The sequence below is a fragment of the Camellia sinensis genome, chromosome 12 (assembly GCF_055761805.1).
Source record: "Camellia sinensis isolate YWXY chromosome 12, ASM5576180v1, whole genome shotgun sequence".
Lineage (NCBI taxonomy): Eukaryota > Viridiplantae > Streptophyta > Magnoliopsida > Ericales > Theaceae > Camellia > Camellia sinensis.
This window is the reverse complement of record NC_138972.1, coordinates 71090493-71112774: the sequence shown is the minus strand read 5'-3', so window position 1 is coordinate 71112774 and position 22282 is coordinate 71090493. Positions and strand designations below refer to the sequence as shown.

The 22282-nt window shown below is 35.0% G+C and overlaps 1 protein-coding gene across 5 annotated transcripts in view; it reads left to right on the top strand.

Moving 5' to 3' along the window:
* The first annotated feature begins 1055 nt into the window (after positions 1–1055).
* LOC114296426 (uncharacterized) overlaps positions 1056–22282 on the top strand; it is a 39408-nt gene continuing 18181 nt past the window's right edge. For 3 of the 5 annotated variants that reach the window (XR_014346543.1, XM_082898901.1, XM_082898898.1), the window contains exons 1-6: positions 1056–1254; positions 7879–8104; positions 11257–11414; positions 11509–11654; positions 12957–13019; positions 13108–13200. Coding sequence is in view for 4 of the 5 variants with exons in the window: in XM_082898901.1 (XP_082755027.1) it covers positions 1161–1254; positions 7879–8104; positions 11257–11414; positions 11509–11654; positions 12957–13019; positions 13108–13200 (780 nt within the window). In the remaining variant the exon portion in view is untranslated. The remainder of the gene's footprint in view (positions 1255–7878; positions 8105–11256; positions 11415–11508; positions 11655–12956; positions 13020–13107; positions 13201–22282) is intronic. The other 2 variants (XM_082898899.1, XM_082898900.1) reach the window with 2 other exon arrangements.

Sequence of the window (22282 nt, the reverse complement as noted above, 5' to 3'; positions counted from 1 at the left end):
TTATTTTAGTTGGTTTTTTGATTATTTGAACTTGACTAAAAAGTTGTGTTTGAGAAGTTGATTGTTCTATTTTTTTTAATTATTTTTTTTGTAGTTGATTTAATGGTTATGAGAGAAAAAATGAAATAATTATGGTTTGAATGTGACATTTTGTCTTATTAACTATTTTAGTATATTTTGTCTTTATTGATTATTTTAGTTTTTAACCTACTCCTCCAAACACCCCCCAAAATTAGTAATGCTATGTACAGAGGACCAAACACAGAACCCAACATATAAATTGTTCATCCAACCAGATGATTGGGTGGTCAATCGGCTAGAGCTTGTCGACTGCGGCTATCATCTTGTCAACCGTAGTTGTCATCTTGTCAATCGTGACCAGAGCTCGTCAACTGTGACTATCATTTTGTCAACCGCGACTGTTAACTTATCGACCGCAATTATCTTGTCAACTGTAGTTATCATCTTGTCGACAACGACTATCATCTTGTCAACCGTGGCTATTATCTTGCCGACCGTGACTATCATCTTCTCATCCGGTCGACCAATCGGTCATCCGGATGAACAATTTTTGTGTTTGATTCTGTATTTGGTTCTCTTCGTGCGTAGCATTATTGCCCCTAAAATGGGGTATGGGGTTGTTACTGTGCTCTTGACACAACAGTAGCTGTTGTGTCCCAATTTGAGGCTTATTGTAGACTTATTTTTATAATTCGAATCGCCTCATTTTGTAAAATTTATCGAGTACTTCATGCATATCAAAAATTATATTGACCGGATAATGATTGTTACGTGATCAGATTCATATTTTTGATACTATTTTAAAAGAAAAATATAATATTTTTAAATAATAAATGTAATCCAATCACATAATTACTAATATCTAATTAATATTATTTTTTAATACCGTTATTGCTTGCTGCGCCTCCGCAACATAACCAGTGTAAAGGCTCAAATCTCAGCATTCGGATCCTCTAATCAAATTGGCGCAATTGTGTAGAGTTAGGAGAGCGGGAATGAATCGCCGCCTCCAGGGCTGAGACACAGAGAGAGAGATCTCTGTTCCGTAAAAAAACCCAAAAAATTAAAAACCAAAATCATCAAAAAGGCCCACCCAAACCCAAGCGCGCGCGGCGCGTTCTTTCTTCTCCTTGGGGGCGATGAGCTCTTCTGTAGCTCCTCCTCTTCTTGTTTTCTCTCTCTCATTCTTGCTCTCTATCCTTTCATGCTCAAGCGATGATCCTACATTCAAAGGTACTTTTTACTTCACATCCCTTTCTCTACTCAAACCCTATCTCTGTGTGTGTCTGTGTTTTTTTTTTTTTTTTGAATTGATTTGTAGAGATTTTAGGGTTATGTTGTGCAGTTTTTGTTTAATTGATTTGGCGTAGAGATTTAATCAATCGCGATCTTCAAGCTGTAGAATATAGGAGATTCATTTTTTAGTTTATTTTTTTTGGTATGCTGATAGTTCAATTTGTAATTTGTGATTGCATTTGCAATATGGGTTCTATATATAATTATTATTGATTTTTGAATAAAGATCCTTCTTGAATTCCTCTCAATAATTGTACTTTGTTTTTCTCATACACACTTACGCTAGAGATAAGCGTCTTCTAACCATTATAAGACTATAATGCCTGACTTGATGAATGATATTGTAGGCTATATAACTGCTAGGTTAGGGTCACACATTAGAGTCTTTAAGAAATTGGGCAAGTATCACAATTATCACCCACAACTAATTAGATAAATATTTAATTAAATAAGCAGGTAATACATATATATATATATATATATATATATATTGATAAATACAAGGGTTAAATTCATTTTACCCCATGTGGTTGGGGCTTGGAGGCCTCCCTATGATTCAAATATAGTCAGAAAACCCCATGTGGTTTTGGCCTAAGGTACTACCGTTAGTTTTCTAATCCAAACTAACGGAAGGTGCATTACACATACCATTTTTTAGAGTGAGTTTGTTTTTTGAAAAATTAAAGAGACAACAAAAAAAACAAATTTACCTCCATTTTCTCCAAATTTAAAATTAGATTAATATGTTAATTAAATTAAATAAATTAAAATATTATTAAGAATTGATCTAAAATATAAAATATAATGAAGAATTGATTTAAAATATAATTAAATAAAATATAAAATAAATAATAATTAAGAATTGAACTAAAATATAATTAAATTAAAATTAGATTAACATGTTAGGAATTATAATAAATAATTAAATATTTAGGATTAATTATGCTATAAAATATAATTAAATTAAAATTTGAATAACAAGTTAAGAATTACAATAAATAATCAAGAATTTATAATTGATTGTAATTTAATTAAATTAATGTTGTGTATTAGAGCAGAGAGAGAGAGAAAATGACAAAAAAAATATAAGGTGAGGGTTTATAGTCATTTTACATTTATAGTTAACGGTGTTAACTGTTGCACTTTAATTCAAAACCATATGGAGGCTTTCTGGCTATATTTGAACGATAAGGGGGTCAAGTGCTCTGGCCTTAAACCACAAGGAGGTAAAATGAATTTAACCCTAAATACAATACAACGCTATAGGGGCCACATGGCAGGGATGGAGACAGAAGGAGGAGGATCAAGGATGAAAGGGAGTCTGTAGGATCTTTAAGGAGGAAGAGATGGCCATTCAATAGAAGAAGAAGAGTGAGGGGAAGAACCTCAAGAAGAAAAGGAAGGAAAAGTAAAAGAGATTCATAAAAATGAAATGCTTAGAAACAATCTGTTTATTAGTAGATAAGTCAATGCTAGGATATATATTCTTAAGCCATCAACTTTTTCTCTATGGTAAGTTGAGTACGCAGAAGTCTAATCTTCTTCTTTCTAGGGTTCTTTGTATTTACCTCGCGTGAATTCTAAAGGAATGGAATCCAGAAATACATGGTAAATGTACCTAGTGGGTGCCTATGTTACATGGACTCGGGTATCAAGGGTTGCCTAGTGGGTGCCTATGTTACATGGACTCGGGTATGGGTGTCGGGTGCGGGTATGTATCTAGAGATCGGACTTGTCAAACCATAAATTTAAGGGTCTGTTGACTCGGCAAAAAAAATCATATTTTTATATTCTTAATCAAGTATATGAGATAAAATAGTGCTATATGTAACTTAACGTGTCAAAAAGACATTCCTAGCAATTATACAAAAATATGTACATATAATAATAGTGTTATATACAATTATATAAGAAGTGTCCATTGAAAAGTATCCGACACATATCCCATACCCTTGTCTGAGTGTTGGGTGCCCGACAAGGGTATTTGATTTATTTTGAAGAGTCCGTGTAACATAGGTGGGTGCAGCTTGGGGGTGTGCGCCCTTCCAGATCTTAAATTCAACTTCCACTAAGTGTTATCAACTCCTTGGAGTCACGCCCACGGGTTCTGCTCGAGATTTGCCCTATCCACGTGGAGGGGGTGCTTTGTGTGGGTCTTGGGATTAGTTGAGGTGTGCGTAAGTTGGCTTGGACATAGGTCATCAACAAATAAAAATATGCTCAATGTTCAATTATCTTAAACAAAATTTTGAAAAATTGGTTAATAGACGGAATTTAGATAAAGATGCTATTTCCTTTATGTCTGAAACCTTGGTATAGGTCTAAGTCACAGTTCTATTTCATAGCATAAATATTGTTAAGAGCTCTATGGTATGAAAACCTATGAAGCATGGATACCTCTCCAAGGCTTGCGTATCAGTGTTAGACACATGTCGGACACACTGTGGACACGTGTCCGACTCTCTCCTGAGAGTGTCCCTTTTTTTTTGAAATTTTTGCAGCCGGGCATGTTCCGGACACGTTCGGACACGTTTCGAACACTGCGGGGTGCAAAACATAATTTCTGAAACTTGAAGTGGGGTTAAATTGTAAAAAAAAATTAAAACAATTAACCCAATTTGGAACCCTACAATCGAACTGATTGAAGAGAAGAGACGAGAAAGGGTTGGTCACTGCTCGTTGCTCACTACTCGTTGCCATATCGCAGGTAAGTACTTCGATTCTCTTCTTCTTCTTGTTCGTTCGATCTTCTTTCTCTTTTTCTTGTTTGATCTTCTTCGAGTTTTTCGATCTGTCTCTGTCGCTCTGTGTTTTTCTTCTCTCTCTCTCTCTCTTCTTTGCTGTCTCTATCTCTGTCACTCTCTTTTTCTTTTATTCTTTTTTGCTGAATGTAAGGCTTCTCTCTCTCTCTCTCTCTCTCTCTCTCTCTCTCTCTCCGTCTTTCTGTCTCTCTCTCTATCTTTCTTTTTTTTCCTTGAATGTTTTTCTCTCTCTTATTATTATTATTATTGTTATTATTATTTTGTTGGCTGATTAGTTTTATAATTTTATTTGATAGAACAAATTAGTTTTATTTGAAGAAAAAAAAAGTATAGTTGATATTGCTAAAATTATTAATTTTAATGATGTGTTTATTAATTTTATTATAGGAACCAATTTTTTATTTTGAAATATAAAATGTTTTTTTATATAATTTTAATAATGTCATTTTGTATTTTTTATTACCTTTCAATATATATATATATTTTATAATTTTATGACATAATAAATAAAATTCAATTATATATATTTAACGTGTCCCCAACGTGTTGTGTCCTCTATTTTTAAAACTTTGCGTGTCTGCGTGTCCTCTATTTTTAAAAATTTGCGTGTCTGTGTGTCCGTGTCGTATCCCGTGTCCATGTCCGTGTCCGTGCTTCATAGAAAACAAGTTTGTGATGTTGAACTGGACTTCCAATAGATAAGATAAAATCGAAAAATACAATATACATGTGGCTATGTGCGCCACATGGTAGGGATAGAGAAAGAAGGAGGACCAAGGATGAAAGGTAGTGTGTAGCCATTTAGTAGAAGAAGAGGAGAAGAAACACAAGAAGAAAAAGAAGGAAAAGGAATGAGAATTCATCAATATAAACAAAACATTTATTAGTACACAAGTCAATGCTAGGGTATATGCTAAGATGCAAGGACATGGAAATGAGACATAGTGATTTCAAAAAAATGAAGACACAGACACAGCGGGGACATGACAATAAAAATTAATTTTATATATATGTAGATTAATATTGCATCCACAATCAATTAAAATTAACAAAAACTAATAGTAATATTAATGCAAAATAATAAAAAAATCAATTTTTTTTTTTTTTTGTTGTGATAAATAAAGTTTATTGCTGATAGCATTAAGATGATGGAAAAAATACAAAAAGTGCCCCGAAAAGGGGAAAGACTGCATAACCAATCAAATCATTCAAGAAATCAAAAAAATAAACAAATCCAGGTCCACCCTCACTGTAACCCAACTATACAAAACTACCAAAAACCTATTTTCTAACCACAAGACAGACCGAGCCACCCCCCGAAAAATACGGCGATTCTGTTCCAATCAAACCAGCCACATTAAGCACAATGGGGCCACGGCCCAAGCCTTCCGCTGCCTCCCAATCCGACCCCCTCCCCAACTCTAGAGGACCGCCATCACCTCCCTTTGCTGAACCTAAGCAATTCCAAAAGTAGAGAAGATAAGCAACCGCAAACGATAAGCCACAAGACAATGGATAAGCAAGTGATTCAGAGACTTTGCATTACCATAACATATACAACACCAGTTTACTAGAAAATAACGATGGTGAAACAAATTATCAGTAGTTAGAATCCGATCAAAAGTTGTCGTCCAGGCAAAAAACTCCACCTTAGATGAATACTTGTAACCCAAACACGATGCCAAGGAAACTCCCCTTCCACACCACTAGACAAAGCCCAATAGAACGACAAAATTGAGAAAACACCTTTTTGCACCTGACCCCCCCACACCAAGACGTCCTCCCTCACCCCCTTAAACCCGCACCCCATACAATAAACTCAGTAAATCCACCAATTGCCCAACCTCCCAATCTTAAACCTACCGACACAATATAATATCCCAAACCACCGCATCTCCAACTCCATCTAGATAAGACGCCACCACAGCCTCCTGATCAATGGCAATATGAAAAATTAATGGAAAACAAGACTGCAAAGAAACCTCACCACAACATTGACATCTATTAATTATTTAAATTTAAGCAAAAGTAATAGTCATTCAACATCCAACATGCATAAAAAGAACTAAGAAAAGGGGATAAAAAACTAGTTGGGGTGTTCCTTGAAAATGAAGTAATTAAATAAAGGGACACACGAGTCCCCTCTGTGTTCCTCTCTTTGACACCGCTACAACACATATTTTGGAGTATTGGTGCTTCATAGGGTATATGTTTTTAAGCTAATTAGATTCATGTATTTGATTATTTATTTATTGGAATTAATGTTATGTTCATGCTTTATTATTTGAAATGTTTGGGACATAGACACGAATATGACACGGATATGCCGACACGACAATTTTTCAAAATTTCAGGACACAGCATGTTGGGGGATACATGAAAAAAACAATGTTTTTATATATTTATGTCATATATATTACAATATTCATGAATTTAGAAAATACTAAATCAATATTGTGTTCTATTTTTTTTAAAATTTTTTATTGGATATGATTTATTTATAATAAACTATGGGGGTGTTTGGCAAGAAAAATTTTAGCCTCTTTTAGGCTAAAATTCACAAAAAGACAAAATAGGCTAAAATAGCTAATAAGACAAAATGTCACGTCAAACCCATAATCATTTCACTTTTTCTCTCACAAACATCACATCCAATTACAAAAAAAATCCAATCATCTTCCCAAACACAAATTTTAGTTTACTAAAATAGCCTACTAAACTAGCAACTTCCCAAACACCCACTATTTGTTTATTTATTTTCTTGGATTGGTTTGCAATACAGTTTTTTCCTCGTCATGCTTTGACATGATGGGCTTGATTTTTAAACCGCCTTGACGTAGTCCAAGTAGAAAGCCATGCCCAATGAATTGGGTCTGTGGCAATTTAGAATAAAACACCCACAAAGCCCATAACAATGTACAACAGACCAACAAAAAGAGAGCCTACCCCATTAAGTGGAAAAAAATAAAAAATGAATTCTGAACCCAGGATGCCTCTGTCGAAGAAGACGAAGTTGAAGCAGGTAAGTATGCTTCTTCTATACTGTTATTGTCTCTTGTGTGACTTCTTCCTTCATCTCTTTCTCCGTGAATCACAGATCTAGAGTTCCTACAGGTGGCATGAACAAAATCAGTGATTTTTTTAATTTTATTTTTGGCCATCATCGTGTCTGAGAAGTGTTCGGAGAGTGTTGGAGGTGTGTCCAGCAACTAAAAGAAGTGAACAAAAGTGGGATACAAGAGAGGGCATGTCCGACATGTGTTTGCCATGTGTTCGAACTTGTCTGTGTCCTAGACGTGTTGGACACTAATACGTTAGGCTAGATGGAGTGCATGTGCTTCATAGGTTTTCATATATAATGGACGTGATTCATGAGATGAATGTTTTAACCTCATGGTTATATTAAATGTGCTTTACGTAGGTAAAGGAGTTTCATTTACATGAGATCTCCCAAGTTTTGTTACTTGGAAATTTCACAGTTGTTAGTAGAATTAGGGTCTCTGTTAGGTCAACAACAACATAATTAACTTTTATATGGGTGGTTGGGCTTGTCCAACTAGAACATGACATTTTCAGAATGTCACTTCAAAGGCTGAATTTGTGGTTGATTCGATTCGAGTAATGTGGTGCGGGAAATACTAATTTAAGGGATGTGTTAGATGATGTCTATCATGGAATTCCTAGAACATGTCATTTCTTTTCTATCTTAGTTTTGCTACTTACTTCCAATGTTCCCTTTTTGTGTTGGTTATTTTTTTTTTTTTTGATAATTAATTATCTCTAAATGTTAATAATACAGGCATTGATTTGGAAAATCCAGTTATTGATGTCACTCCATCTCCCCTCACCGGTTATACATCATCTTCTCATGGTTCCAAAGATGTTTTATTGTGTGAACGCGTTCAAGTTGCTGGTCAGTCAAGATTGGAACTTGGGAGTTATGCCAGTGCATATCAGGTTAAATTGGTCCCATCTGCAGCAATTCCTGAGAGACTGCACAACAAAATTCAGATTTGTTTTCACCAGTAAGTGACATGTCCTTGAATTTTGACTCTTTAACTCCCACCCTCTTTCTCTCCCTAATACTCTACATTACATGGATTCGGGTACAAGTGTCGGGTGCGGGTATGTATCTAGGGGTCAGACTCGGCAAACCTCTAAATGAGAGATACGCGAGGACGTCCCAAAATTAGACATGGGTACGTGGATATGGCTAAACATGGATGTATGAAAAAAATATTATGTATTTTTTTGATAAAGTTACAATAATTTATGGCTCAAAATGATTACATATTTTTATGTTGATGATGCTACACATTTGTAGTTAAAAAATATTGAATAAAAATTATATATAACGTTATTAAAAAAAATGAATAATTTATTTTCCATGGATATAAGTTAAATTCCAACACCTTAATTAGTATTAGTCTCAAACATGAGAAGCTTATGTAAGACCATCTCCAACGCTGCATCTAATATTTCATCAAATTTAAATTTGATGAAAAACGGCAATTGTTTAACCTCTAACCCTTTCATCAAACTCATATCAAATGAGGGATGAACCAAAACTTTCATCAAGTGGTGGCTTTCATCTTTCATCAAATTTAAATTGTCATCGTTGGGCCAGACATCGTTCTGGATGTCTACCCACGAGCAACTTTTACGGCTAAACATGGATGTATGAAAAAAATATTATGTATTTTTTTGATAAAGTTACAATAATTTATGGCTCAAAATGATTACATATTTTTATGTTGATGATGCTACACATTTGTAGTTAAAAAATATTGAATAAAAATTATATATAACGTTATTAAAAAAAATGAATAATTTATTTTCCATGGATATAAGTTAAATTCCAACACCTTAATTAGTATTAGTCCCAAACATGAGAAGCTCATGTAAGACTATCTCCAATGCTGCATCTAATAATTCATCAAATTTAAATTTGATGAAAAACGGCAACTATTTAACCTCTAACCCTTTCATCAAACTCATATCAAATGAGGAATGAACCAAAACTTTCATCAAGTGGTGGCTTTCATCTTTCATCAAATTTAAATTGTTATCGTTGGGCCAGACATCCAAAAGGATGTCTACCCACGAGCAACTTTTAGGCTAAACATGGATGTATGAAAAAAATATTATGTATTTTTTGGATAAAGTTACAATAATTTATGGCTCAAAATGATTACATATTTTTATGTTGATGATGCTACACATTTGTAGTTAAAAAATATTGAATAAAAATTATATATAACGTTCTTAAAAAAAATGAACAATTTATTTTCCATGGATATAAGTTAAATTCCAGCACCTTAATTAGTATTAGTCCCAAACATGAGAAGCTCATGTAAGACCATCTCCAACTCTGCATCTAATATCTCATCAAATTTAAATTTGATGAAAAACGGCAACTGTTTAACCTCTAACCCTTTCATCAAACTCATATCAAATGAGGGATGAACCAAAACTTTCATCAAGTGGTGGCATTCATCTTTCATCAAATTTAAATTGTTATCGTTGGGCCAGACATCGTTCTGGATGTCTACCCACGAGCAACTTTTACGGCTAAACATGGATGTATGAAAAAAATATTATGTATTTTTTTGATAAAGTTACAATAATTTATGGCTCAAAATGATTACATATTTTTATGTTGATGATGCTACACATTTGTAGTTAAAAAATATTGAATAAAAATTATATATAACGTTATTAAAAACAATGAATAATTTATTTTCCATGGATATAAGTTAAATTCCAACACCTTAATTAGTATTAGTCCCAAACATGAGAAGCTCATGTAAGACCATCTCCAACGCTGCATCTAATATCTCATCAAATTGAAATTTGATGAAAAACGGCAACTGTTTAACCTCTAACCCTTTCATCAAACTCATATCAAATGAGGGATGAACCAAAACTTTCATCAAGTGGTGGCATTCATCTTTCATCAAATTTAAATTGTTATCGTTGGGCCAAACATCGTTCTGGATGTCTACCCACGAGCAACTTTTACGGCTAAACATGGATGTATGAAAAAAATATTATGTATTTTTTTGATAAAGTTACAATAATTTATGGCTCAAAATGATTACATATTTTTATGTTGATGATGCTACACATTTGTAGTTAAAAAATATTGAATAAAAATTATATATAACGTTATTAAAAACAATGAATAATTTATTTTCCATGGATATAAGTTAAATTCCAACACCTTAATTAGTATTAGTCCCAAACATGAGAAGCTCATGTAAGACTATCTCCAACGCTACATCTAATATTTCATCAAATTTAAAATTGATGAAAAACGGCAACTATTTAACCTCTAACCCTTTCATCAAACTCATATCAAATGAGGGATGAACCAAAACTTTCATCAAGTGGTGGCTTTCATCTTTCATCAAATTTAAATTGTTATCGTTGGGCCAGACATCCTTTTGGATTTCTACCCACGAGCAACTTTTAGGCTAAACATGGATGTATGAAAAAAATATTATGTATTTTTTGGATAAAGTTACAATAATTTATGGCTCAAAATGATTACATATTTTTATGTTGATGATGCTACATATTTGTAGTTAAAAAATATTGAATAAAAATTATATATAACGTTATTAAAAAAAATGAATAATTTATTTTCCATGGATATAAGTTAAATTCCAACACCTTAATTAGTATTAGTCCCAAACATGAGAAGCTCATGTAAGACCATCTTCAACGCTGCATCTAATATTTTATCAAATTTAAAATTGATGAAAAACGGCAACTGTTTAACCTCTAACCCTTTCATCAAACTCATATCAAATGAGGGATGAACCAAAACTTTCATCAAGTGGTGGCTTTCATCTTTCATCAAATTTAAATTGTCATCGTTGGGCCAGACATCCTTCTGGATGTCTACCCACGAGCAACTTTGACAGCCTTTTTTGTTCATGTCCGGACGACCTCCAGGACATCTGCCTGGATGTCCCCCCGGACAACTGGGGATGTGAAAAAATCTGATGAAAATTCTAGTTTTAGTATTGGAGTGAACGGTATCATACCCCTGTTGTGTCGTGTCAACACGGGTACCTATCAAAATACAAAGAGTCTGTGTAACGTAGTTGATACTTCAATGTGATAGTTATGTTGATTGAAAATAGTATCTCACATAGAAAGTGTTTTGTAGGAATGCTTCACGTGGTTTATGTCAATGTGAAACAGATGAATGGAAAACTGTCCACAAGGAGCTTTGGAGCTCTGTAATGTCACCTTATGAGGACAGATATGTTGATGTGAAGTTTGTTGATAAAATTGCTGGTTATGTGACGGTAATAGTTGATAAAGGTAAGGGATTTATCTCCTGGCTCTTGGGTTTAATTTATCTGTCTGTCTCCCTCCATCTTTTGATGTTTGTCTTTGGCTTTTGTGGTTTGTGCAGAGTTTCAAAGATGGCGTCTCTTTTGTCTTGCTTTTGGTTTTGTTTTATTGCTGTTGGCACCAGTGGTCAGCAGTTGGGTTCCCTTCTATTATAGCAGTTCAATGGCTGTTGGAGTTTTTCTTGTCATTATCATCCTTCTTTTTCAGGTATTTGGATTTGATGTGCATTGTATAGTAGTCTTTTTTTCAATGAAAAAAAAATCTGTTGCCTTTTATTTAACTCTTTATTCTCATATGGTGCTACTTATTCTTCGTAAGGTTTCGATTTCTATCACATAACAAAAAACAAAGTTGTTGGCCTGTTTAATTGTACAGAAATCTTGAAATGTTTTCAACACGAAACCTTTGCAACCTTTGACAAAAATCTGGTTGTAGAAAATACAGGCATTCACTGGTAATATTGGCAATATGATCCATAACAACCAAAAATCTTATAACCTGTGTGGATTTTATATTTTCATGGTCTCTCCAAAGGAGAAGAAATGATGAGAAATAAAAATAGGGCTTAGATTTTTGTCCTTCTCCAGCTTTAGAATTAAAAGATGAAGAGGATGGAAAAGTCTTCTTGTTTCTGTATTGCATAATTTAGAGTGGGACTTCTTGAAGATACAATGAGTAATAGTTGTTTAACGTTGACCAGTGAATGTTCCTGTAAAGAGTGATCTGATCTGGGTCCATGGTGCCAAAAAGAAAAGAGGAAGGTCAAGAGTGGCGTAGGATGGGAACTATAAACAAAAAAAGGAAAAAAAAAAGAAAAAGAGTGACATAGGATGGGGCGGTGACAAATTACATGATTGCTTCAGACTTAATCAAGAATATGGATTGGAATAGAGTGGATAGGAGAAAACAAATTCGTGTACCTGAAGCCAGTTATGTAGAACAACTGGAAAAGAAGAATAGTAATACTGAAGAAAGAGAATAAACCACACAAAAAACAAAAACAAACCCTTAAATACTCAAATACAACTCTCAATTTTCAATACTCATTCAACGCTGAATAATCCTCCTACATAAAGGCCTAGTTACCCTTCTTATGAGATGAAAACTTAGCATTATGACTTGTGTTAGATTCATTATTCTTCAATTGAGTTTTTATTGCTGGCTGAATTGTTGGTGATGGGGAATATATTTGATTCTTCTTCTTATTAGTTTGATTTGGTGTAATGAATTTCCGGATTTGTTTTGGATATTGATTATTGAATATATTTGATTTTGCTTTGGAACTATTTCCCTTTTCTCTCCTCTCTTCATACTCTTCTTACTTCTCTTCTCTTCCTGTTTCTCCTTCTTTATTATTCTTCTAGTGCTACATCTGTTGGAGCATGGGTTTACTATCATTTTGTATGCAAGTGCTATAATGTTATAAAACATTTTACTGCCTAGTTTCATATGTTGCTTCTGAATTTATTGATGAAATATCTCATTGGACTGCTGCTGAAATTGGTTTAGGGGATGAAATTATTACCAACTGGGAGGAAAAATGTCTTCTACCTCACTTTATATGGATCGGTGGTAAGTGCTTTTCTGCTTTAGTATTGCGATGTTAGGATCTTTTTTTGGTGTTTGTTATCCTATGGAATTGACTTGCGTTTGATGTCAGCTTGGAGCTGGTTCCTTCCTGTTACATCACTTTTCAATGTTGGTCAATTCAATTCTTGTCAGTTTTGGGCTGAGTGAAGAGATGCGCAACCCTGTATGTCTTACTACCATTATGTTTATATAATGAAGACTTGTTTACCCAAAGTGATTGGCTTCATTTGGTCTGGAATGTATTGTATTTCAATTTTTTAGTGATGTAGTATAATAAATAGATAAGTCTGTTAAATAGCTTCTTAGTTGTAGTATATAATAGGTGATGTATTACCCATTGTACTTAGTTTTGGAATAAAGAATATATATTGTGATTGGAGTAGAGCTTAGTTTCTCTCTCTAGCCCTTAGGGTTTTTACCCCTAATTGGGGCATTTGTCTTCTCTCTCTCAATTTGATCTTGATTTGGCATTTGGATTTCATTATTTGGTATTAGAGCATAGCATCTTGTACTTCATTGTTTCTAATTGTACATAGAGCTCGTAAATTAGAAAGCAGCAACATACCTGACTCTGGATCTAAACCCTGATTCTTGGGTGCAAACCCTAGATCATTTCACCAGAAGTTGCCATCACAAGTGTGATTGATTTGATTCGAAGCCATAGATTTGACATTGCAATCAAGAGTTGACCCTAGATTTGGTAGTCGCGACTTGCTTTTGGACCTTTCGCGCTGGTGATTCAACATCGCAGCAAGATCTTGAAGCCTTCATTTGAGTTTAGATCTCAGTTTGAAGCCCTTCATTTGTTTGAATATGTCAGGAAACTAGGGAATAACCATCTCTCTCTGAAGTATAAGTGGAAATTGCGATTTGACCAGATTGCTTCGTTGACTCCACTGGACGAACGAGGGATTTTTTTTTGTTCAGTTGTACTGGGTCGCATCTGGTTCGAAGTTCAAACCTAGAATCTCTCTGAAGTCGAAGTTGAAGACCCATCGCGATTTGAAGACCCATTGCAAACTCGAAGTTGCTATTGTTCATCGCGATTGCAACCTAGCTCTTTGATTGAGTTCGCGTTTGCTGGAGTTCTTGAATCCCCTTATTGAGTCAAGTTCACAGACTTCGAATTCGACTGGTCTTGCGATTTCAGTTTGGCCTTGCGATTTGACTTGCAAGATGAGATTTGATCTGGGTTTGGTCCTTCGACTCCAGTTTGTCGCTGAATTAGGTATCACAACTCTTCGTGAACCAACTCCCTTGAACTCGATGTACCACTTCGATTCTACATCTTGGGTTTGAAGCTGTGAGTCGATTTCGACAATCAATTGCAAGTTGCGATTCAACCCTCTACAAGAAGTTGATGTCAGGAGTAGTGAACTCGTCTTCTTTTGAAGTTGCAACTGCAGATTACCAAAAAATTCAACTCAAAGATTTAATCTCATAGTTCAGAAGTGATTCAAAATCTGACCTAGTCATGTTTTTCAAGTTGATCGACATGACTCAATTCAATTCTGGTATGTTTGACTCAGTTTTCTTCTCAATTAGAATTGTCTTGAATCAATTCGCGATGTGGCTATCTTATTCTTGATTCTCGTTCTTGGATTGCACCGTTGATTATTTGCTGCTACATACTGCTGTGAATGGATATTGAATTGAGTTGTCATCAATTGTGAAATTGGGTCTGAAAAGGCGATCTCTGTAATCAGCATATCTAGACTGTTTGTGGGTCATATTGGGTTGTTTGGTTATGGCTAATCGGGATCGAGGTCATCGAGATGGCCGTGGTAGAGCTCATGCTCCAACTTTGGGTGAAGAAACTGAGATGAAGTTCTCAATTGGAGGGGACGCTGATGCTAATCCAAATCAAAATTCATAATCAAAAAGATGAGTTGAAGCAAATGGGTGGATGACTTGTCACATCGCAAGCTGCCATTGAAATATTTGACAGCTTTAAAGAAATTATTTGAAGTTTATCGTCAGGACTCTTTCATACCTCTTTACAAAGTTGTTTTGAGTTGAGTAGGTTGCTTCTTGTGTGCTTAGTTCACATTTGTGCCAAGGGAGGAAAGAAAGAACTCGTGTAGTGCCGAATTCCAGTTCGTGATCAACTACTCTCATAGTTTTGCCTAGTGGATATCGTCCATCCTATCATTGTGTCAATCTTCTTAGCTTTGCTTTAGAAGATGTCATTTGCCAACCATTGGTCTCATTCCAACAGAATGAGTACTCTTTTGCACGAGTATGCAGGTTAGAGGTGAAGGGGTTTGGAAATGGGGGTCTATTTGAGTTTTTTAGCGAGAGGATATGGACATATTGGTAGGTCGTTTTGCACACCAAAAATAAATCCTTACTAAGACCTTAATTCAATAGAATAGTGGTTTAGTTTGGGTATCGATCCACAGGTACTAAAAAGCTAAGTTGTTTGAATTTCAGATTAATTCTTAAATCAATTCAAAAGTAGAAAAGAAGAATTTTGTATGAGCTTAATTAAATTAAACAAATAAATATAATTAAACTAGTATCAATCAAATAGAAGAGACTCAGGGTTTCGAATCCACCATAACCTTGTAATCAATGAACTGTAACAGTTTACAGATTTATTATTCAACTCAACTATGATCTGTTAGTGACTACAAGTCCCAATAGTACCGTCTAGAGGATACTTGGTAGTTTAATGATTAACATAGACTATCTAGTGTTAGCACGAATCGTCTCTCCTAGGATAGACTATCTTAACCGAATGAAAGCAAATCAATGAAAACTGTTGTATAAGTATGCAATTAGAATCACCGAAACTAAAAACATGTGCCAGATAGAAAGATTCAAAACAAAGTAATAATATAGAAAAGCCTTAATCTTATACAATTGTTGAATCAATAATAAAAACCACAAACTGAATACAACACATTGTTACTTGACTAGAGTTTCATCCAGACCCTAAGAGGAGAGCTCCTTAGCTGCACATGTCTTCGTAGCCTCCCCCTTCTCTCTCTAAAATCAAGAACAAGCCTAATAATGAATAGGGTTTTATATTTATAGACATTAGGAGCCTTCTAAGTAAATACCCAAGAGGTTAGAATTTCCCAAAATGAAAGGAAAATTCGGATGTAATTATTCTCAGCTTTTTAGGCTCATCTTGTTGGCTTGTTTTGACCTATTAAAAGTCAGAATTTGAAAATTCCTATTTCGCACAAATAGATCATACACCAGCAGACATAGAAGAATGTAGAACACAGATTAAGGAATTACTAGATCTAGGAGTAATTAGACCCAGCAATAGCCCGCACAGGAGCGCAGCATTTATGGTTAGAAATCATGCAGAGATAAAAAGAGAAAAAGCTAGAATGGTGATAAATTATAAAAGATTAAATGATAATACAGAAGATGATAAATATAATATACCAGATAAAGACCAACTCATAAATAGAATACAGACAGCAAAGATATTTAGCAAATTTGATTGTAAATCAGGATTTTGGCAGATAAAAATTGAAAAGGAAAGCATACCATGGACAGCCTTCTGTTGCCCTCAAGGACATTATGAGTGGCTAGTTATGCCTTTTGGATTAAAAAAATGCACCTTCCATATTTCAGCGTAAAATGGATAGTATATTTAATAAATATAGTTTTATACTGGTATATATAGATGACATATTAGTATTTAGTCCAGATAAAAATAGTCACATAGATCATTTGTATATAACATTAGAAGAATTCATAAATAATGGAATAATAATCAGTAAGAAAAAGATGGTATTAAATAAACCTTACATAGAATTTTTAGGAATGGAGCTAGGAGATGGAAAAATTAGGTTACAACCTCATATAGTCAAGAAAATTCTAGACTATCCAGATAAATTAGAAGATACAAAGCAACTTCAATCCTTTTTAGGAATCTTAAATTATGCATGAATGTATATTCCTAACCTTAGTAATATAATAGGACCCCTTTATAGTAAGACTACACCCACAGGACAAAAATATTTCAATCAGCAAGATATAGCTCTAGTTAGAAAAATAAAAGACATTTGTAAAAATCTACCGGACCTACAACTTCCTTTAGAATCTGAATACATAGTTGTAGAAACAGACGCAAGTCAATTAGGATGGGGAACAATATTATTAGCTAAACCCAGTAAATATGACAGTAAAAATAAAGAACGCATTTGTAGATACAGTTCTGGAAAATTTAAAGAAAAAGATACAACTATGACCAGCCTAGATTTTGAAATACTAGGAGTAGTATATGCAATAAATAAATTTAGATTATTTTTGCACAAACCCTTTACAATAAGGACAGATTGTGAAGCCATAGTTAGATTTCATAACAAACTAAACGAGCGTAAATTAAGTACTAGAAGATGGGCAAAATTTTTAGATTGTATAGTAGGACAAGGATATAAAGTAGAATTTGAGCATATTAAAGGAAGCGATAATAAATTAACAGACTGGTTAAGTAGAAAAATTTATTTAGAAAAAGAAGATAACCAGTTTAATTTTTGTACAGATAATGAAAAACTGCAAGACCATGAACTTTGGGGGATTTTCTCTTCCCATTCATGAAGGCAGAACCAAGTTCAGACCCTTAACAGGGATTGAGTTAGACCCAGTTCAACAGTGTCTTTTAGATAACCTTTGGACCAGCCAAAATCACCCAGCTAAACGCCTCTCAGCCCTAAACTCTCTCAGTATATATTTTTCAAAAATCCAAAACAAGCCCTTATCTAAAAGTTTTTCTTTCTATGTAGTAGCCAAGGGAACCAAGCCTGGTATTTACCATGACTGGATAGAAGTAGAACCTTTAGTCAAAAACTTTCCCACACCACAGTATAAAGGATTTTATGATTTTGAGTCAGCCAGTACCTATGCCCGAAGACAAATAGGAACCAGTTACTTTATTAGCCAGATAGCTAAAGATTACCTGGACACATTGAGCAAGATGAGAACTACCATCCTTGCTAACAGTGGCGTTCCAGTTGGCCAGACAAGTGGAAGCAGTAGTACAAGCAGCAGTAGTTCTAATCCTCAGATAGATTCCCAGAATCCTCTCCAAATGTGCAGACATTGTGAAGGCCTTTCCAGAAATTTCAAGAAAATTATGGATAAAGGCAAGAAAGTCAGTGAAGAGCTAGACCAGCTCTGAGATGAAGAAAAACAATTGAGAGCAACCATTAGAACCTTAACCAACCAGCTTAAAAAATTAGCTCCAGAAAGAACACCTACCTCCTTACCTAGCCCAGAAATCAAACAACTCACCTGTGAGGAATTTGACCAATTGAGTGCTAGAATGTATTTCTTCAGGCATTCTATCATTCGATCTCTTTGTGAGAAAAGCCAAGTAATGGAAGACCTAAAACCCTATATTTATACCTTAGCCGGAGATAGCAGAAACAACGAGTTAGTCATTATTCAGCAGTTTCTTCAAGATCTCTCCATAGCAAGGGTTGACTGCCCCGGCCTAGCTTACCAATGGACCTATACCTATGAAGATGAAGAGCAACCCTGCTTAGACGAAGAAAGATGCAATAAGAGGTCAGAACATTTTGGTAGATGTCAGTGTAACCTAGACTTCAGCATTTGCCTTTGCCAGATAAATCTAGCCACTTTCGAGCCATTGGAGATAGAAATCAGAGGCGAAATTCGTTATCTAACAGCCCCAAAATTGTTAGATTACGGCTTTGTCTCCAGACTAATTTTTACAGATCCAGATCAGACAGATCTCTTTGGACATAAGCTTGCTCATGCAGTACTGTGCGTCATGGAAGAACATCATCCGTATGTGGAAGCTTTGATAGATAGCAAATTACCAGAATGGAAGGGAATATGGTGCAATCAAGCTAAACACAAAATGTACCTCAGAGGAACCTCTACATTCCCAGGATACGCAGGACTTCTCAATAGGAGACCCTGGCCATGCAGAAGATTTCCACTCAAAGACCAGCTCAATAAATGGAGAAAATTTGCTAGCAACTCACTATTAGCGTATAATGGAAATTATGGACATCTAGGTTGTGAAGATAGACATCAGAAGATACATTGTAATTTAGCCATCCCAGGATATCCATTCAGCAAAGAGACATTTGTCGATGAAAGTCAGTACCTTAACTATCAGCATGGCGTCTCCCATGAATCACCAGTGATGGGGGAAAATGATCAAGAATGGTATGATGAACCACCTACGGGAGACGAGAATGACTTTCACGGTTCCGGTTACCGCAACCGTTATGCTACGGCCTTTACACCCCACAACCGCGCCACCGCCACCGTTACAGCGACCGCAACTGCTTTTCAGAACCTTGGGAGCACCTATTCCTTACATATCGTTACATGGGTAGTATTACATCACCTATTTATATACTACAACTAATAAGCTATTTAACAAACACTTAGTCTATTTATTATACTTCATCATATAGATTATATATATTCTAAACCCTACCCTGCTTTTGAAGTATGACAAATTTCGATTGTGCAACCCTTTAACTAAAACTCAACAAAATGATTTGATAAATGTTAACTCATCTAAGAGCTTAAACTATTGGAGAAAGTGGTGACTTCACTGTTTATAAATTATATCTTCAACAAGCCCCTGACATATGGCTAAACTCTCCTCCAAAAGCAGGCCAAAGAGGTGCAAGTATTATAATTGTTGGGTAGGTGTTGAGGTTCAAAGAGGTGCAAGTATTATAATTGTTGGGTAGGTGTTGAGGTTCAAAGACATGATCTATTACATGCTCTAGTACCATGATAAATTGTTGACAAGCAACTCTTCCTGTCCTTCAACATGATCCTTAAAGTTTTATGTTGTTGTAGCAACTTTTCTGGCTTCCATAATACTCATCGTCAGTAAAAGAGTGGAAAATAATCAAAGAAGAATACAATTTCCCTGAGATTAGAAAAAAAAAGAAATGCAAGTACATGTGTTGCATGAAAAGAAACAACAGAACATTCCTAATTAAAGGAGAATACATTTGCATGCGTTGTATTACATTTGTTTGCAAGAACTAATTTAGCCCCTTGAACACACTCCACCCGTGCTTCTTGGACAAAAATAATCCCCCATAATAACCACTGAAGTCCAATAAAAAATTACCACAACATCCTCGTTCTCTTACATTACACCGGACAAAGACAGAAGGAATAGAGACTTGAGACTCTAACCTTGATACTATACCTTCAGGTATCTTACCTTATGGCTTCCACCCTATGAAGCATGTGTATGGGTACGAGTATGGGTACGTTGATACGGTAAAATCTAAAAAAGTAAATCATGGGTATAACTAGGTACGTTAGTAAAAAAAGATTTAATTTTAATTTAGAGTTGTGCAAAAATCAGGTAGATGGTTTAGTTGGTTAAGATACAACATACAATTTGCATTTAATACCAAAAGTAAGGTATAAAGCAAAATTAAATGTCATTATATTAAATAACTGACAAACTAAAGCTTAATTTTAAAATCAATACATAAAAAATTCAATGAAACTTAATTCACCTTTGTATAAAAGAAAATATTATTCCGGCTTTAGTATGACTTCGGTATATACTAGGTACCTCTAGGGAATGACAAAAATTAAGAAGAAAAATTTAGGTATGTGCTTTGTGTACCTGATATGTATGCAGAACAACAATGCAAATTACTAGTACCCAATACGGGAATAGCATGTTGTCAAAGTACCTATACTTCATTGTTCCACCCAATGCTATGGAACTTACCTGCTCGTTGTCCATAAGAGAGACTTGCAAACCCTCTTTTGAAAAATCTACTCTAATCATCTCCCACCCTTTGTATTATTCAGAGCTATTGTATTGCTCCACTCAGGTCTTGAAGCATCTCCCTCTTTTGTTCCTTCTCGAGCACACATTTCTTGGCAATCAAAGCTTCCCCTTCTGAGAACAAAGACCACCTCCTTTTCACAACCACCAAAGATGCCCCATACAGCAGAAAAATGACCATAAAACGAGGGGTGATCGTGTAGAAGAATAAGGCCTGACTCTTTTCACAAGGTCTATTAGGATAAAAAGAATAAGCCCCCGAAAGCAAACACACCAAAGCTTGATGGCACTAAGGACCATTTTGACCAAATGCAACTCTTATGTCTTCAACCATGAGTAGGGCTTGATTGTTGGGATAGTGTGTAACCCATTTTCCTTTCTATTCCTAGCTCGAATAAAACAAACCACTTTTTCTCATCCCATCAGGAACTAGCCTAGTACAAAGTCTATCGTGTAGAATGTTCAAAAAATTATCCAAATCGTTCAATCCGAATGACCCGACTAGAGCATCATCGGATGGTTTTGAAATCAGTTACAGTTTGTGGTGGGTGAAGTTTTTAATTTTTTCGATCAACCGGTCGGATGTCGCTATTGTCTAGAAATCCGCCACCCAAACCAACTAATGTATGTACTTAGCATATTGCATCTACATGTGTTATGTTGGTATTGGTTCTTGAGTCACTTTCCTTATCATATTATCTCATCTCTAAAAACTAGACCTATCTAAAAAAAGACTAGACCTATGTACTACCCTTTGCCCTTTTACCTATAGTCATATCTAAGTCTTCTCTCTCTCCCATCATATCACTCAGAGTCACTTTTTTCTGTGTTTGTGTCTTTCGTTCTCTCCTTCAGAAGCCATGATTTGATGAATGAAGATCTATGAAGCACGGGTACTCAAAAAATGGTGCCGTACGAGTATCGGGTACTTACTGGGTGCCGGTGCGGGTACGTGTACCGGTATGATTGCTTGTGTATCGGGTATGATAAATACATGTTGGGTACGGCAGATACGTTTGGTTACGTCGTGGGTACAAGCTGGGTATGTTTTGGGTATGGCGTGTTATTTATTTTTTTTTTGCAGCTGCAAAATTTGTTGCAGCCTTTATTATTCTTCTTTCTACTTTGAAAATCATTAGGTAATTTGTTTCTAACATTCTTTACCCATGAGTCATGGCTGTGCTTTCTTTTGCATCCTGTTTTAGACAATCAAAAAAGAAAATGAAAAAGAAAGAATTATATAACTTTTTAGACAAGTTGTTCTTCTTTTAGTTTTGATATTGAAACTTTAATTTGTATGTTGGATGTTTAACTATAAATAATAAAAAAAATAAAATTTGATGTTCCCCAACCGTATCCATATCCGTATCCGTATCCTACTTTTTAAAGAATTTGAAGTAACGGCGTACCCTTATCGTACCCGTACTCCTATCCATACCCGCACCTGTGCTTCCTAGATGAAGGTCATTGC